At 41.8% G+C, this 19553-nt stretch overlaps 1 protein-coding gene across 1 annotated transcript in view; it reads left to right on the top strand.

Annotated features, from left to right (window-relative positions):
* gdi2 (GDP dissociation inhibitor 2) overlaps window positions 1-19553 on the top strand; it is a 77719-nt gene that overhangs the window by 32746 nt on the left and 25420 nt on the right. Inside the window, exons 4-5 of the mRNA XM_084330845.1 lie at window positions 5752-5886; window positions 13731-13929. Of these exons, the coding sequence (XP_084186971.1) occupies window positions 5752-5886; window positions 13731-13929 (334 nt within the window). The remainder of the gene's footprint in view (window positions 1-5751; window positions 5887-13730; window positions 13930-19553) is intronic.

Here is a 19553-nt window from a genome sequence, read left to right as displayed (position 1 = left end):
GCAAATGCCATACTTCCTATCCTTTTTTGGTTTCTGGGCGTGTCTAGTAAACCTGTAGTGGATGACCGTAGCGTTCTTGAGGGCAGATAACTAACTAGGGAATTTGCTATGTATTTTGGGCCTTGCTCATTAAGAGCTTTATATGTTAGGAAAAGGACCTTAAAATCAATTCTATGAGTTATTGGAAGCCAGTGCAGAGTGGCCAGGACTGGAGTGATATGTTCTCTTCTCCTTGTATGAGTTAGTAATCGAGCTGCAGAGTTTTGGATAAGCTGAAGCTTCCCAATGGTTGCTTTGGGAAGACCAGTGAACAGTGCATTACAATAGTCAAGCTGACTTGATACAAAAGCATGAATAAGTTTCTCTGCATCCTTTTTATTTACGAAAGGTCTTACTTTCGCTATGTTTCTTAGGTGGAAGAATGACGTTTTCATGGCCTTATTTATATGAGACTTAAAGGTCAGGTCTGAGTCCAAGATGACACCTAGGCTTGTAACCTCAGTCTTTACATAGGATGACAGACTCCCCAGGTTTTTACAAAGCACTTCCCTTTTCGCTTTTGGGCCGATCAATAGGATTTCGGTCTTGCTTTCGTTTAATTTTAGGAAGTTATTGTTCATCCACTTGTTTATTGCTAACAGACAATTTGTAATGGACTGTATGGCTGTAGTGTTATTTGGTTCTGCGGAGATATATAGTTGTGTATCATCAGCATAACTATGGAAGCATACATTGTGGTCTCGAATGATGTCCCCGAGGGGCAGCATATATAGTGAGAAGAGTAATGGACCAAGGCAGCTTCCTTGTGCGACTCCAAAATTGCTGTTATGTTCCTCGGATACATTGTCTCCAAGCTTAACATAGAACCTTCTCCCCTTAATGTATGTTATGAGCCAATTTAGTACATGATCGGAAAAGCCAACCAGTCTTTCTAGACGACTGATCAAGATATTATGGTCAATCGTATCGAACGCTGCACTAAGGTCCAATAGGACAAGAATTGAGACTTTGCCAGCATCGGAGTTTAGCCTGAGGTCGCTAACTATTTTGGTAAGGGCAGTTTCAGTGCTGTGATTTGTTCTGAAACCTGATTGTAGTTCATCCATGATGTTATTATCTTTGAGAAAGGAGTTTATTTGTACTGAGACTATCTTTTCTAATATCTTGCTGATAAATGGAAGGTTCGATATTGGCCTATAGCTTTTTAGTTCGTTTACATCTAAGTTTGTTTTCTTTAGTAGTGGTTTTACTACAGCTGTTTTAAATGCATCTGGAAAAGTGCCTGTTTGAAGAGACATATTTATGATTTCAAGGACATGATTTGAGACACTATCAAACACCCGCTTGAGAAATGCTGTTGGTATAGGATCGAGGCAGGAGGTGGCGGAATTACACTCAGAGACAATCTTACAGAGGTCAGGTAATGTAATACATGTGAATTCCCCCATAGTTATCTCAGGTGGGGTTTCACTCATAGCCAGATCCATATCAGCGGTAATGCTTGCTCTAATCAATGATATTTTTTCATTAAAGAAAACTGCGAACTCTTCACATTTTGTGGCTGATTGCTGCGGTATATGGGGGGGTGGTATGTTAATCAGCCGGTCAATGGTGGAAAAAAGTACCCTCGAGTTACCCATATTTTCTGAGATCATTTTGGAAAAATATTCCTTTCTCGCAAGTTGTATTGCCTTATTGTATGCGCCCATGGCGTCTTTGTATAAATTAAAGTGAGCTGTGAGTTTGAGTTTCCTCCATTTTCGCTCGGCTATCCTACATTTTCTCTTGTTATCTTTAACATTGGTTTTATTTAGCCATGGAGAGATTCTATCAGTTTTTACCTTTTTAACCTTTAGAGGGGCAACAGTATCTAACACAGTTGACAAGGTGCTGTGGAAGTTTTGCACTTGCTGATTTAAGGAGGATTCACTGCATTGGTCGTATGATTTCATCATACTAGAGAATTTTGCTTCAGCTCTAGCGTCCAGAAGCCTTCTGTGAACTAGGAATTCGCTTCTGGTCTTATGTAATATTAGGCTTGTACCATAGAACACACAATAATGGTCAGAAATTGGAATTTGTTTTACTGATATATTCTCAATGTTTAGCCCTGTTGTTATTAGTAGGTCCAGAGTGTTGCCATGTTGGTGGGTGGCCTCGTGAACATGTTGCATCAGTCCAAAACTGTCCAGTAGGTTCAGAAACTCACAACCCCTGGGGTCATCCTTTTTGTTGATATGAATATTTAGATCTCCATTAAGAATGATTCTATCATACCTGGTAATGCAGATCGATATGAGTTCTGAAAATTCCTGTATGAAGAGTGGCGAGTACCTTGGTGGTCGATACAATGTCACACATATTACTGGCATTTCTGTTTTCAATACAATAGCAAGGTATTCAAATGATAAAAATGTTCCCAGGTCAATATCATTGCACACAAATTGAGTGGAGATGATTGCTGCTATTCCTCCTCCCCTCCCACTCTGTCTGTTTGATTGATAGAATTTAAAATTGGAAGGGCAGGTCTCAATCAGTGTTGCTACACCAGTGATATTGTCTAACCATGTCTCTACTAAAAACATACAATGTACACCATGTTTTACTATGAGTTCATTTATCAGAAATGATTTTTGTTTCAGCGCTCTAACGTTGAACAGTGCTAGTTTTAGCTGTACGGGTTCTGTAGTGGGGTGTGAGATAGTCTGTGGTTGAACACTGATATTGATAAGGTTAGATTTACATATGGGACGTGATAATGAGTAATTGATTCGTCTTTTGGTGATCAGAATCGGGATGACACTCAACGTGTTTTTTTGTAGTTTAGGCTGCTTCTGTATATAGTCTACAGAGCTAGATATGGTTGGTTGTCAGGCCAGTGATGCTATACTTTGTATGACGTTATGTATTAGCACATTTACCCCTGATATGTTTGGATGGATGCCATCGGGTCTGTAATGGTCTTTCCTGGACCAGAGCAGATCAAAGTTATTTATATAGCAAAGTCCTATAGTAGTACAGTGGGTCTGTAGCCATTTGTGCAACCAGAACAGACGGCTAAATCGCTCAGATCCACGACCTATGGATGGAATGGGGCCAGACACAATGCATATTTTACCCAGGCTTTCAATAGTGAGTATTAGTGATTCAAAGTCAGATTGGAGTTTAACGGATTGTCTAGCCATTACGTCATTTGCTCCGATATGAATAATAACGGTGTGGGCGGACGGATATCTCTCGATGATTTCGGGAGTACACTCCAGTAAGTCAGTAACTTTTAAACCGGAAAAACAATACGTAATGCCGTGTGGTATTTGCAAAAACCTGGTGATGGAATCTCCGATGAGTAGGATCTCTGGCTGTTCCTGGATGCATTCCCCGTCGTAGATGGCCAGGTTTCTATGGTGAAAAGCCGCAGGAGTAGCGTCTGCATTGCTGGCGGAGTTAGACGGTTGGTCGGGCAGCAGCGCCGTGAGGAGGGGCTCATTCACAGCGGCATTTCCATCGATGACACTCGCCGTTTGAATGATCATCCTGGTATGGGCTGCAGAGCACCGCAGACGAGGGCGTTTAAACTTTGGGGAGTCGGACCCATCGCGTGAGTCTGGGGAGCTTGGCGATGCGAGAGCACACAGGGCAGAGCGCTTTCTGCTCCGGGGCGCAGATATACTTCCATGGTTGAGTTGTGAGCTGGAGAGGGCCGCCGTCCTGGTAGCTTCGCTTGGAGCCTGGCTAGTAGCTAGGCTAGTAGCTATCATCGGATAGTCTTTGAGCAAAGCTACACTACTAGCAGCAGGAGACGGAAGCGAAGGAGAGCCAAGGAGGCTGGAATCACTACAAAGAGGATTGAATCGGTTTGATAGTTGAGGTGATTCAAAGGGATCATATAGAGGAAGGGAGAGCTTCCGTCGGCCCCTCACCACTGTCGCCCAGGAGGGACTACCGGTGCGGCCTGCGTCCGCTTTTTCCATGCTAGCCAGCTTGGACATTAGCTCCGTTTGACGCTTGAGAAGATCCACTACTAGTATCTCGATGTTCTTCAGTTCCGTTCGCATCTCTGCGACATCTGATGTTGGAGCCATTTCCTCGGGGGAGCTCAGCACTGTGAGTACTGTAGCGTGTAGCTGTAGCTATGGCAACAACAAGCGCCGATAGCTTTAGGTCACGTCCAGTAAGAAGTCACATAAAACCAATAAATCCAACAGTATAAACGATAAGAGCAAAAGTCACAGTGATCAGTTAAGATCACTGGTTAAAAGATGGTAAAAATAAAGAAAATAGTCTAAAGTTTGAAAGTTTGGGAGGTCCGCAAAAACACGTCCGTTCAGTAGTAAGTAACCGGAGTGTAGTGGATCCAACAAATGTCATTAACAATGTGTTTCCCTGAACAATGAGTGAACTAAAAACCAACAGGTATTGTGCTTTGTCAGTAGGGATGGGTACCGGTACCTGTGAATCGATACCGGTACCCAACGGTACCTTTTTTCTGTACTTTAGTCTCTAAAAAATCTACCTACTGCAGTTGTAAAAAAATAAAATATCCAAAATTCACATTTTCGACCGTTTTCGGCTTGCCATTGCCCCGACTGCTTTGTTGTTGAATCAAGTAAAATCCTAAGTACCGGTAAGCATATATTGTGCGTGTGAACGTTGACGTGAAAAAAAAAGTAAAAAAGAAAATAAGAAAGAAAATACAAATAATTATCGGAGCTATCAATAATTTTATCGGGATGATGTCATAATAGTTGATATCGGCCCGATAATTATCGTGCATCCCTACATAGAATGTTAGAATATTGACATGCCTTCAAATGCCCATCCATAATAATGGGCTATACAAATAAACTTGACCAGAACCTTTACTAGACTTGACTAGACCAGTGGTTCTCAAACCTTTTCATACCGCGGCGTGACCCCATTTTATTTAGGATTTTTTTTGGCGACCCCACACTTAATGTATTGTGTAATTTCAATGTGGAATTGAGGAATATCAAAATAAAAGCCCACTTTGTTGAACTTGATAACAAATATTTTTGTTGCCAGAATATATAAATAAAAAATCATTTTACTTTCCAAGTAAAATTCCATTTTACTTTCCACTGTAACCTACCCGTGACCCGTAGTTTGAGAACCACTGGACTAGACCTTACCTTGAGGCCAACCACAGGCGAGCAGTGATTCCCTCAGGTTTATCCATTTGGTTGAAGATGAAAACACACTTCTTCAATCAATATCAATAAAAAAAACCGAACCTTCTTACCATCTTCTATCATGCACTTTTCCACTAAATAATCTTCCTCATGTATATTACTACCTACTATACTAATGTCTATGCAGTATTATGCACTCAACACTGCAGCACCCAAGTTTCAGTACTGTTTGATGAACATTGTTACTCAGCTGAAAGAGTTGTACCCTTCCTGCTGACTTGTCGTACAGAACTTATAAGTCGCTTTGGGTAAAAGCGTTCAGCTAAATGACAAAATGTAAATGACAACAAGGATTTGAATAAATGCATTCCATTTGAATAAAGGTTCTGAAAGCGTGTTTGAGATGGGGGACATCTTGGCCCCCTGCGGTGTTTAATGGGTGACATCTTGGCCCCCTGCTGTGTTTAATGGGTGACATCATGGCCTCCTGCAGTGTTTAATGGGTGACATCTTGGCCCCCTGCTGTGTTTAATGGGTGACATCATGGCCTCCTGCAGTGTTTAATGGGTGATGACGCTGCTTTCTGTTGTCGTCCGTTCAGGTCAGCTGGTCCGCATGCTGCTGATCACACAGGTGACCCGTTACCTGGACTTCAAAGTGATCGAGGGCAGTTACGTCTATAAGAAGGGCGCCATTTACAAAGTCCCCTCCACCGAGACCGAGGCCTTGGCAACGAGTAAGTCAAAAAGATAATTTTTTATTTATATATGTATTAGTGCTGTCAATCGATTAAAATATTTAATCGCATGATTGTCCATAGTTAACTCGCAATTAATCGCAAATTAATCGCATATTTTTTATTTCATTTTTTTATCTACCTTAAACGGATCGTTTTCAAGTTCCAAGTTTTAATACTCTTATCAACATGAGAGTCAACAAATGCTTGCTTTATGCAGCCATTTAACACAAAAGGATGACCCTCATGCATTGCAAATTTGCATCAAATTCAAAACCGAGTGATGCAAATAACTTAAAAGAAAATAATAATTTAAAACAATGAATAAAGTGTGCATGAAATAATAGGGGAAAGAAAACGTTAGGAACTTGTTACATTCACCCACACAAGGGCTGAGTAATCACACCCCCCCCCCTCTCTCACACACACACTCTCCCAACTCTCTTTCTCTCTTGCCCCTTCCTCATCTCTCTCACCCCCCTCTCTCTCTCTATATCTCACACACACACACTTCAGAAACAAACATAGTATCAATGAGCGCATCAATAATACACCTGAGTGAAGTCTAGTAAAAAAATAAAAAATAAAAAAAAATCTTAAGTTAATTGTGAGTTAAAAAAATTGTGGCGTTAATAGAATCGGGCGATAACGCATTAATACCGCGTTAACTTTGACAGCCTTAAAGTGGAGATGAAGCAGTGCGATAAATACATATTCATAGCATCACATTAGTATTTAGATAAGCCACAGAAGAAATCACGTTATAAAAATAAGCAGTTTCTAAGAAAAAACGATTTGTTGTGTGCATTTCTGAAGCATTTAGCATTATGGGCGCGGCCATTTTGTTGCTGACGTCATGCCGATGGTTTGGTGTATACACTGCTGGTACACTGCCTATAGTGAATGGGTCAGTCAGTAAATAAAATGTTGCCTACAAAACAACGGGACCGCGGTGGTTCTGTTTGTATTGCTCCTTACCATGTGAGAGAGAGGAAAGTTGGTTAATTTCCACAAACTACCAGTGAAAAAAACAGTGTTGTTGGCACGTTGGCTCAGGCTGGCTGCACTCGGGCGGCGCGACCAGCCTGTTGGACAGGGAAGGAGGATCTGCAGCGAACACTTCATTGCCTCGGATTATGTTGTTGGGATGGGATGTTTGTCCAGAAGACCACTAATCAGCTGAAGCCGGACGCGGTTCCCTCAGTCTTCGACAGACAGACCGGCGTTAGCTCTCGGGAGCGATCGCTAGCTAGTTGGCACCAGCCGGCGACCGGCGTTAGCAACCGGGAGCGTCGCGGAGCATTCAGCCTGCTGGCTACCTAGATCCACTTCAACCAGCGTCGCGGAGCATTCAGCCTGCTGGCTACACAGCTTGTCGGTGTGCTAATAGCCTCTGCAAGCTAACGGTAGCTGGCTAAACAGCTTGTCGGTGTGCTGGAGCCTCTGCAAGCTAACGGTAGCTGGCTACACAGCTTGTCGGTGTGCTGGAGCCTCTGCAAGCTAACGGTAGCTAGCTACACAGCTTGTCGGTGTGCTGGAGCCTCTGCAAGCTAACGGTAGCTAGCTACACAGCTTGTCGGTGTGCTGGAGCCTCTGCAAGCTAACGGTAGCTGGCTACACAGCTTGTCGGTGTGCTGGAGCCTCTGCAAGCTAACGGTAGCTGGCTCCAGGCTATTAGCACATTGACAAGCTGCTGGAGCTCCCGACGCTCGGCTGGTTGAAGTGGGTCTAGGTAGCCAGCAGGCTGAATGCTCCGCGACGCTCCCGGTTGCTAACGCCGGTCCCCGGCTGGTGCTAACTAGCTAGCGATCGCTCCCGGTTGCTAACGCCGGTCGCCGGCTGGTGCCAACTAGCGATCGCTCCCGAGAGCTAACGCCGGTCTGTCTGTCGAAGACCAAGGGAACCGCATCAGGCTTCAGCTGATTAGTGGTCTTCTGGACAAACATCCCACCCCAACAACATAATCCGAGGCAATGAAGTGTTCTCTGCAGATCCTCCTTCCCTGTCCAACAGGCTGATCACGCCGCCTGAGTGCAGCCAGCCTGAGCCAACGTGCCAACAACACTGTTTTTTTCACTGGTAGTTTGTGGAAATTAACCAACTTTCCTCTCTCTCACATGGTAAAATTTGTTTGAACAGCCAGGAGCAATACAAACAGAACCACCGCGGTCCCGTTGTTTTGTAGGCAACATTTTATTTACTGACTGACCCATTCACTATAGGCAGTGTACCAGCAGTGTATACACCAAACCATCGGCATGACGTCAGCCATGACGTCAGCAACAAAATGGCGGCGCCCATGTTGAAAACAGGGATATTATATTTGATTTTTCAGACAAATAAGATAGATTTCACATTTGATTATAGAACCCTGTCTTACACAAGGTACACAACAAACAAACTAGGATCACATTGCTCACTGCTTCATCTCCACTTTAATATGTATTGAACTTTTTATTCCATAAAGAGTTCTGTACAATAATGTAAAAAGAGATCCTTTTTATATATAAATGTACAGTATATATTTTTATGCGTGTGTGTGTATATATGTCTCTCTGTATCTCTCCTCTCTTGGTATCTCTCCTCTCTCGGTATCTCTCCTCTCTCTGTATCTCTCCTCTCTCTGTATCTCCTCTGTATCTCTCCTCTCTCTGTATCTCTCTCCTCTCTGTATCTCTCTCCTCTCTCTGTATCTCTCCTCTCTCTGTATCTCTCCTCTCTCTGTATCTCTCCTCTCTCTGTATCTCTCCTCTCTCTGTATCTCCTCTTTCGGTATCTCTCCTCTCTCGGTATCTCTCCTCTCTCGGTATCTCTCTCTCGGTATCTCTCCTCTCTCTGTATCTCTCCTCTGTATCTCTCCGCTCTCTGTATCTTTCCGCTCTCTGTATCTCTCCTCTCTCTGTATCTCTCCTCTCTCTGTATCTCTCCGCTCTCTGTATCTCTCCTCTCTCGGTATCTCTCCTCTCTCTGTATCTCTCCTCTCTCGGTATCTCTCCTCTCGGTATCTCTCCTCTCTCTGTATCTCTCCTCTCTCTGTATCTCTCCGCTCTCGGTATCTCTCCGTGCCGCTGCGACATGACTTCATTAAATTCCACCCTCCACTAAAAGACTCTGTTGTCTGCCCTCTGAATAATCTGCTTAGTCATAACAAGATTATTCGCCCATCATTTTCAACAGTCTGTGGCCCACCTCCCCCCTCCCACGTTATCTGTTGACTCTTGGCCCTCCAATGTTAAAAGGCTGGGCACTCCTCGGTAGTGGTGGGGGAAAATATCGATACGTAGTAGTATCGCGATACTTTGCGTGGCGATACTGTATCGATACAAGGACTCCAAGTATCGATATTTTATTATTTATCTATTTAAAATTATGATTATAATTTTTTTTGTATACGGAGGTTGCATTGTTCATTTCAATACCTGTAATAGTACAGTAGTCCGCACACGTGTGCATTCAGTTAAGTCGGAATATGACTGTAATACAAACAGTTCAGTTTGTCAGGTACATGCAACACAGATTACAGTGTTTACATCTGTCTGCTTGAGAAAATCCCATTTGCTGCAATAAAAATGATTGAAGTGAGATGAACAGACTGAAAACTTTATTTTATTAGATAAAACATGTTGACAAAGTTTTACTTTGCAGTTGAAAAAAGGTAATAAATCGCAATATATCTCAATATTAATATCGCAATATATATTGAATCGCAATACTATCGTATCGTGACTCAAGTATCGTGATAATATCATATCGTGAGGCCTCTGGTGATTCCCACCCCTACCCCTCGGTCTGTTAGGGTTTCTCAACGGGGAGGTACCACCCCCAGGGGGCATTCAGAGTGTCGGGGGGGGGGGGGGGCGTTGGGTGCTGACTTGTTGAAAGGGGGATGTTGAGATGCTCAAAGGGGGCGCTAGTTTATTTTATGTATCATTGTTTTAATATCAGGACAACAACTTGACTGGAATCGGAGAGGAGCCTACAAGCAGTGAGGCACAATCAAAATCCAAAATCCCACCACAGAAACGGAGAAAATGTCACTTTTTTGCAAAGAAAAGGTTTACTTTTTGTAATGTTTAATTTATACACAATTGGTAGTAAAAAGTAAAATGAGTAAATATCTGAATCCAGGAAAAATAAAGGATAATGAAGATTGTATTCGGTCCCATTGTTAGAAGCCTTCATTTAATAATAATAATGCATTGTAAAAACACTATTACAGAGTTACATAATTACATAGGGGAGCAGTTGTAATAAACTTAAAATTAAAGTGAGTAGGGGCGGTCAGGTGGCGTAACGGAGATTGCGTTCGTCACCAACCCCGGAGCGGCTGGATTCGCCTGTTCAAATCCAGCTCACAGCTCCGGGGTTGTCACCAGCTTGGCTGGCCGTTCACACTAATACAATTGGCAGTATTAGAGGGTGGGAGAAGCTGGCGGGGTGGGTCCGGGTCGTTGTAAACAGCGACTCCTACAGTTCGGTCGGGGCACCTGCTAAGCGCGGATAGGATCTAAGTGGGATAGTGTGATCCTTCCACACGCTACGCCCTCTCAGTGAGAATCCGCGCTGCCAGGTGAAAAGAAGCGGTTGATTGGCTGGACGTGTGTCGGAGGAAGCACGTGGTAGCCTCCACTCTCCCAGACCGACTGTGGGGGGTAAGTGCGCAGCGACCAGGAAGGGGATTGGGAATTGGCATAACGACTAACATTGGGATGGGAGAAAAATTGGAGGAAAAAGGAGGGGGGAAAAGATCAATTAAATAAAAATAAAAAATGAAAGTGAGTATGCCAGAATGAACAGATGTGTTTTGGGATGGGAAACAAAGGTGGGGAGGTTATCTATTTCACGGATTTCTTTGTTTGTCCGAGGTAAGCGACAGTTGTGATTGGAGGATCAAGAAAAGAGGGCAGGGTTTGAGATAGGTCCAGGCGGGGGGCGCAGCGCGAGAAGGCTCTGGATCCCATGGTAGTCAGACAGGAAGGGGGAGTGACAAGACTAGATTTTATACACAACACTGACAGGACCCAACAAACTGAACCAACTAGAAATATCAATGGCTGAGAATTCAATACATACCCATGATAAACAGAAAATGATAATAATTGAGAGCCAAAAATGAAATTCCCATTGGGTGTAGCGGCGTTATGGAACATGGACATCAGATAGGACATCAGATAGGGGGCGCTGACTCCAACCCCTGATCTATATCATGCACTAGATCCATCAATCTTGCCGCTCCCCACTGCTCTGTTGAAGTGGATGGTACCAGATAACAACCTCCATTCATTCACTAAGAGAAATCGGGAGATGGTCATGGTGGTGTCTGGCTGGACATATTGATACTTATCTCTTATTAGGGTTTCCCCCAGAAAAATGGTTACAAGCAAAAGTTTGTCTGAGGTAGAGATGGGAATCGATTTTCAAATATTCAAATAGTCCTTAAATTATGAAAATGGTCTATTCAAATAGAAATTTTCTGAAATTTGGAATATCTTTTTCTTTCTGAGATTTCCTTCATTTACATTCATGTCGAGTGTACATACAGATTTTTTTTTATTAAAAAGCATATAAAATCATAAGACGACAAGCAAAGTAAGGATAACCAACCAAATAATAAAAAAAATTATTTATTTGTATTTTTTCTCTCTCGAAGCTTCGAATTAAAATCGAAGCTCGGCCCCGAAGCTTCGATTGCCAAAAAAAGCTTTGAAGGTCAGCCCTAATACTAATATACAATATACTATATAGTGCAAAGGAGAAATGGGATGAGGTACAATTTAGGTACAATTTACAGTAAGGTGTAATGAGGTATGGGTTGTAGTGCAAATTCTTTACCAATAAATATAAAGTGTGTTTAGGTGTTCTAAAGTGTGTAAAGTGGGTGCTGCAGTGAGTAGTTTGTTTAAAGTGAGTGTGTGCGTGTGGATGTGTGTGCTGTGAGTGCATTTGATGGTTGTTACATAGTGTTATTGTTTGTTGAGCATCCTGATGGCCTGCGGATAGAAGCTTCTTCTGAGTCTTTCTGTGCTTGCCATGAGACTCCGCCTGACCGCAGCAGTTCAAAGAGGCAGTTGTTTGGGTGGCTGGTGTCTTTGATAATTCTCTTGCACCGCTTGTTGTAAATGTTCTGGAGAGTGGGAAGCCCCCCTCCAATTGTGCGTTCGGCTGAACGGGCCACTCTCTGTAGTCTGCTACAGCTGAACTGTCTTTGCTCATCATCACATTGTACCGGCCACCAAAATACTCGTCAATATTTCTGCAGGAATTCTCAAAACTAATCTCAAGTTGGTATCATTAGATGTGAAAGATGAATCATACATGGAGATCTGAATATTCATATAAATAAGAACAACCCCAAGGCTATTGAGCTTATCAACCTACTGGACAGCTTTGAGCTAATACAACATGTAAATGAACCCACTCACTAACATGGTAACACCCTAGACTTAGTGATAACAACAAGGCTGAACATTGATAAAGTATCAGTAATCGAATTACCTATATCTGACCATCATTGTGTATTCTTCAATGCTAACCTAAACTTAACGGAGACAAAAACGGTAACCGTTGTAAATCGAAGAGTACTAGATGACATTGCAGAAGAGAAGTTCTTAAATACCATGAGACAAACTGAACCATCCAGCCTGGACTGCTCTTTAAACTGCATGGTTGAAAATCTCAACAACACCCTATCATATACACTGGATGCTGTCGCTCCATTAAAGGTAAAAAAAAAGTTGTGACAAAATCTCCCCATGGTTAAATAATAGCAGTGTTGGTCAAAGAGAATCTGTAGAGCTGCTGAATGAAAATTGAGGAAAACCAAGCTTGCAGTCCACTGCGAGATATATATATATATATATATATATATATATATATATATATATATATAAAGAAGCCATGACTGCTTATAACAAAGAAATACAATTGGCAAGAAAGGACTATTTTTCTAAGATTATCACAGAGAATGTTTGAAACTGTAGAATATTATTCTCAGCCATCGACCAGCTACTCAACACTGCCCCCACCCCTCCACAGTCATCTGCATCAAAATGTGAAGAACTAGCATTATTCTTCAATAACAAAATAACTTCAATTAGAGCCAGCATTAGTCCTGATACAAACATGGACACCATCAGCAAACCCTGCGAAAAAAGTAACCATAGGAAAGTTTGCTTGCATTGCATCAACTGAGCTTCATAAAATTGTCATGGAATATAACCCCTCCACTTCCTGTATTGACCCTATACCCACAGCATTTTTTAAGCGAATATTCGAGACTATTGCAAGTCATGTCCTAAATATTATAAATACATCGCTTCTGACAGGCATCTTCCCAGACGCATTCAAAACAGCTGTCATAAGACTCTTACTAAAGAAACCCAAACTAGACGGTAATGTACTGACTGCAAAATACTTGAAAAAATGGTATCAATACAAATAAACTCCTTTCTCAAAGAAAACAACATCATGGAGGAATTTCAATCATGCTTCAGAACGCACCATAGCACTGAAACTGCTCTTACTAAAATAATTAGTGACCTCAGAATAAATTCTGATGCAAACAAAGTCTCAATCCTCGTCCTATTAGATCTAAGCGCAGCGTTTGACATGATCAACCATGAAACGGGAGAATCTCAAGCTTTAAGCTAACGACAAAACAGCATGTTTTAGACTCTTTGCATTGTTCGGTAGATTAGGAGGACTGGCTGACCTCAAACATGGGGGCAGCTATTGTTAATGCAATTATTGGATTAATTGCATCTAGTACCAAGTGATTTTACACACAATGCTTACCTCTCCATGTAGAAGTGCTACTATTTGTAACAAACTGTCGTCTCCTGTAGGTCTGATGGGCTTGTTTGAGAAGCGGCGCTTCAGGAAGTTCCTGATCTTCGTGGCCAACTTTGACGAGAACGACCCCAAGACCACGGAGGGCGTCGACTCCAAGAAGACGACGATGAGAGAGGTGTACAAGAAGTTTGACCTGGGCCAGGACATCATCGACTTCACCGGCCACTCCCTGGCCCTCTACCGCACAGACGAGTGAGTTGGCTTTTAAAAATCTTAAAATGTTTATTTAACCAGGTCAAGTCATTAAGAACAAATTCGTATTTACAATGGAGACCTGGCAAAAGGCACAGCCTGTTGAGGGGCAGGGGGTAAAAGAAATACAGAGTTAAAACGGAACAAGAGTAAAACATGGTAAGGCGAACAGAGCAAAATAAAAACAGCCATAGCAGGCAGGCGGATACAGAAGTTGTCTAAGAAGTTATTGTACTTATCCAGGGCTTCTCCCCAGGATTGTCAAACAAGATGGTGTGCCCGAGGTGAAGTGGGGGGCGGTGGAGGCAAGAAACGATCACAATAAAGCCATTTGTTGTAATTTCCTGCAACTTCACACATACACATACACATACACATATACACATACACATACACATATACACATACACACAGAGAGAGAGAGAGGACCAAGCACAGAGCAATCACATATTAGACACGCACACAGTGGAACAGAGGACCAAGCACAGAACAATCGCATATTAGACAATGATGCATCTGTTTCTAAGCTGGCCCCAAGCTCTCACTGAAAAAAAAAAAAAAAGGTTTTTAAACACATGGTGGTGCTGCACCCCTATACTACCATTGTATACCCAGGCATTAAAGCGTTCCGTCTTGAGACGGATATCCGTCCGTTTGATTAGGAGATTCCGTCATTTGATTCCGAGTCGTGACGGATTTTAACCTGAGCCAATCAGAGGCGTCAAGCAGTCATTTGCAAGCAATCGTTTACAGCGCTTTCACCCGCCTCCACTGTGCTCAGCACCAATGGGAAGCGACCGTTTGCCTTTCAGTTTCTGAAATGTCGGCCATTGCTATTTAGCTCTACTCGAGACCCAGAGTAAACACTGACATGCTGCAACTTTTCCGAGATAGTAAGTTCATTTTACTTATTCTAGTCTAAAGAAACATATATATTACTATTGCTATTGATAAATCTAGGTAACGTGAATGCCACAAAACGAATGCCTTTTGTTAATCGGAACGTTATTTACGCGACAACGTGTGTTGTTGTTGCGTGTGTGTGCTTGCGCCGTTCGCTTTCTGTGTATGATAAATGTACATATGAATGTTGATACATCTAGTTAACATTAATGCCACAAAACGAATGCCTTTGTTAATCAGAACGTTATTTGCGTTATTTGTTTTTTTCTAACGGAAACCTAGGCTACTGGGGGCTGTCTGTTCCGTGTGCCGCAACTATTTCAAAAAGAAAAACAGAAACAACACATTTGTCATTGTCGTGTTACTTCACAGTACCCCCTCCTAATGTACAGTCTCTTCCCCATCATATGTATAATCTCTGTTAGGATCTCTGGTTAACAGTACTGTATATTTGCATATCGTATATGTCACAAATGTAATAGTACTATCTGTAGTATGTCATGTATGTCACTATGAATTTAAAATGGGGGACCCTGATGTAAACAAGACGAACGTGTTTCTCTGGTCTGCATCCCCTTAACAATTGTGTGTATTGAGCTGTACTGTATTGTACCCATTCTGCAATCTGTTAAATATTGATTGATTGTTATTAACAGATTGCAGAATGGGTACAGTACAGCTCAATACATACAATTGTTAAGGGGATGCAGACCAGAGAAAGACTTTTGTCTTGTTTACATCAGGGTCCCCCATTTTCAATTCATCATAACATATATGACATACAGATACAGTACTGCTACATCTATACATTTATGACATACCAGATTTACAAATACAGTATTGTTTGTGATACAAAAATAGTCTAAAAAAAGAGAGTATATACATTTGACGTAGAAATTGTACACTGGTGGACAGGTGGAGGTTGGGTAGGTGGGGGGACTGTACATTGGAGGTGGTTGGGTGGGTGTGATGGGGGGGGGGGGGGGGGGGGTTGTAAGTAACTGTACATTGGATTATCGACGAAACCTTACTTGGTCCCAAGAAGAGGGTCTTGTGTATTAAATAAAGTTTTCATTCATTCACTCTGGATCTGGTAAATCCAGTAGAAATACACACAATTGTTAAGGGGATGCAGACCAGAGAAAGGCATTTGTCTTGTTTACATCATCAGGGTCCCCCATTTTCAATTCATAGTGACATTTATGACATACACAACATACATGACATGACATTTATGACATGGGGACATACATGACTTACAGGTATATAGTACTGTTACATTTGTCACATGATATGTGACCAGGTATGGACTTCAGGGTCATGTTGAGGGATCTTCATTTTTTTTTTTTTTTTTTTTTTTACATATTGTGAAAGTACAGATTCATACCTTAAAAATAAGCCATCACTTGAACATTTTGGTGGGATATTTTTCAAGCTACATCCTATGAATCATGGAGATATCAGTAAACGCATTCAGAGATGAATGGTCTTCGAACTTGTGGAGAGGTTCACACCTGTGATTTAATCAACTACAACCCTACCCAGAATGCATTGTATTCCATGGCCCCCCTCTCTCTGGGGACATTAACACCTTGCATCAGGCTCTTTTGTTATGGCAATGACTCTGTCTTGTGGCAAGTTGTTGTGGCAGTTGAAGTATTTGCCTTGTAAGTCTAAAAGCTAAATTACTAAATGTAAATGTATTATAAGGAAAGGTTAACCTTCTGTAGTGTGGTAGTGAAAGGGTTAACCGTCTGTAGTGTGGTAGTGAAAGGTTTGTTGGAAGCCTCACATAAGCCATGTAATGTTGGGGGTCAAGGTATTGGCTGAAGGAAAGGCTACATCAATAAGCATTTAGATGTTTAGATTTAAAGGTTAACCTTCTGTAGTGTGGCAGTGAAAGGGTTAACCTTCTGTAGCTGTGAGATAATTGTTGAATAGATACACAAATGTTCTAGAATGTTTGATTATGACATCATACTGTGACATCACAAATGTTTTCGGGCATTCATAACATTATTTTCTATGATGAATTGAAAATGGGGGATCCTGATGTAAACAAGATGAAAGTCTTTCTCTGGTCTGCATCCCCTTAACAATTGTGTGTATTGAGCTGTACTGTATTGTACCCATTCTGTAATCTGTTAATAAAGTTTTCAATCAATCAATCAAGTTAACCTTCTGTAGTGTGGCAGTGAAAGGGTTAACCTTCTGTAGTGTGGTAGTGAAAGGTTTGTTGGAAGCCTCACATAAGCCATGTAATGTTGGGGGTCAAGGTATTGGCTGAAGGAAAGGCTACATCAATAAGCATTTAGATGTTTAGATTTAAAGGTTAACCTTCTGTAGTGTGGCAGTGAAAGGGTTAACCTTCTGTAGCTGTGAGAGAATTGTTGAATAGATACACAAATGTTCTAGAATGTTTGATTATGACATCATACTGTGACATCACAAATGTTTTCGGGCATTCATAACATTATTTTCTATGATGAATTGAAAATGGGGGATCCTGATGTAAACAAGATGAAAGTCTTTCTCTGGTCTGCATCCCCTTAACAATTGTGTGTATTGAGCTGTACTGTATTGTACCCATTCTGCAATCTGTTAATAAAGTTTTCAATCAATCAATCAAGTTAACCTTCTGTAGTGTGGCAGTGAAAGGGTTAACCTTCTGTAGTGTGGTAGTGAAAGGTTTGTTGGAAGCCTCACATAAGCCATGTAATGTTGGGGGTCAAGGTATTGGCTGAAGGAAAGGCTACATCAATAAGCATTTAGATGTTTAGATTTAAAGGTTAACCTTCTGTAGTGTGGCAGTGAAAGGGTTAACCTTCTGTAGCTGTGAGAGAATTGTTGAATAGATACACAAATGTTCTAGAATGTTTGATTATGACATCATACTGTGACATCACAAATGTTTTCGGGCATTCATAACATTATTTTCTATGATGAATTGAAAATGGGGGATCCTGATGTAAACAAGATGAAAGTCTTTCTCTGGTCTGCATCCCCTTAACACTTTGGCTGCCATGGGTTAAATTCATTATCAACCGTAGGTTGCCGGCTCTATTTGTCTATAGAGAAAGTCCCCTTCTTTGCAGGGCTATAACTTTTTAAATTCTATTGCTACATTGCCATTATTAGGGCCCATTCAAAGTCCTATATGTATTGTTCATTGTGTAGCAACGTTAAACTTTTTCATTCACATATTCATAGTAAAGTATGGTCTAATGTATAAGTATGTTTTCATCTCTTTCTGCAGCTTTCTCCAGAACGTGATCTATAGCCCCAAATACATTATATTGATGATGCAATACAGTTTTATGGCAATCAGCGCGATATAAAAAATTCCAACTAGACGTACTTCTAGAAGTTACTACACGTCATCTGATGTTGACCGGATGGGCTAGGGGGCGTTTATAATTCCGTGGGAAGCGTTATACCAATCATCTAATGTGGGTCAAATGTTGATAATAGCAGTTAGTATCGAAGACGGTAATTTTACACGCTAAAACTCACCCTAGTCTCCGCGTGCCGTTGGGCGATCATCGTAGAGTAGAAATTTTACCATTATGGGATGTCGATTTACCCGGTCCATCTCCAGCTTGTATAATGGTATATACGTCCAAATCATGTTGTTTATCGAGTTATTGGCAATCGATCGCTATGTAGTGTGTCGAGATCGAGCCTCGGGACCTATAGCGAGTGCCCGGAAGTAATACGGCCGACCAGCACAACCTCTACGGCACTTCCTGTTAAGCGATTGCGCCGATCGGCCACCAGATGGCGCTCCTGAACCGCCAGAGAGCTCAGTGGGTCCTCCTGGTGGATCTCAGGCCAGCGGAGGGGAAATATGAATCCGATCCCAGATTTTTGAAATATTGATATTAAAGACGCTGTAAAGCGTCTTCGGCAACTTGAGCATGGCCGGGAATGACGTGTTTAGGCGTTTTCCGGCAGCCAAAGTGTTAACAATTGTGTGTATTGAGCTGTACTGTATTGTACCCATTCTGCAATCTGTTAATAAAGTTTTCAATCAATCAATCAAGTTAACCTTCTGTAGTGTGGCAGTGAAAGGGTTCACCTTCTGTAGTGTGGTAGTGAAAGGTTTCTGCCACTCTTCACAAGCAAAGAGACTTTCCATTCCGTGAAAACCCGCCCTACTCTGCTCTGATTCGCAGACTGTGGGTGGGGGGGAGAAACGCTGAATGTGATTGGATCAGAGTAGCCAGACAGACAGGCAGAGCAGCCAGCCGGACAGTGGAGCACTGAGAGAGAGGAAACGGCGGAGGATTTAACGAGGCGCATTAATACAATTTTGTTTATCTGGCTTATTGCTGCGGATTCAAGCCAAGTTCCAATAATACAGTACAGCTCAATACACACAATTGTTAAGGGGATGCAGACCCAGAAAGACGTTTGTCTTGTCATCAAATGAATTGCCAGCGCGCGTTCGTCTACAACAACAACCAACGCGTCCTATAATAATAATAACTTGTTTGTTATTTTCTTTGAGTTTCCCTATTGAATGAATTTACTTCTTATACCATTAGGTTGCAATAAATTCACTCGAATTAAATTCGTTCGCTCATCAAATTCGTGACATTCTAAATGTGTTTTAATGTTGTTTAATTTAATGACAATAAACCCGCGCGGACTCGCGTTTTTTTTTAATCTTTTTTATATGGACAGGACACTGCGTTTGTTGCGTTGCTATAACTTATAAC

The sequence above is a fragment of the Notolepis coatsorum genome (genome assembly GCF_963971535.1).
Source record: "Notolepis coatsorum genome assembly, chromosome: 15".
Lineage (NCBI taxonomy): Eukaryota > Metazoa > Chordata > Actinopteri > Aulopiformes > Paralepididae > Notolepis > Notolepis coatsorum.
Note: the sequence above shows the minus strand (reverse complement) of the source record. Positions and strands in the feature narration are given on the sequence as shown.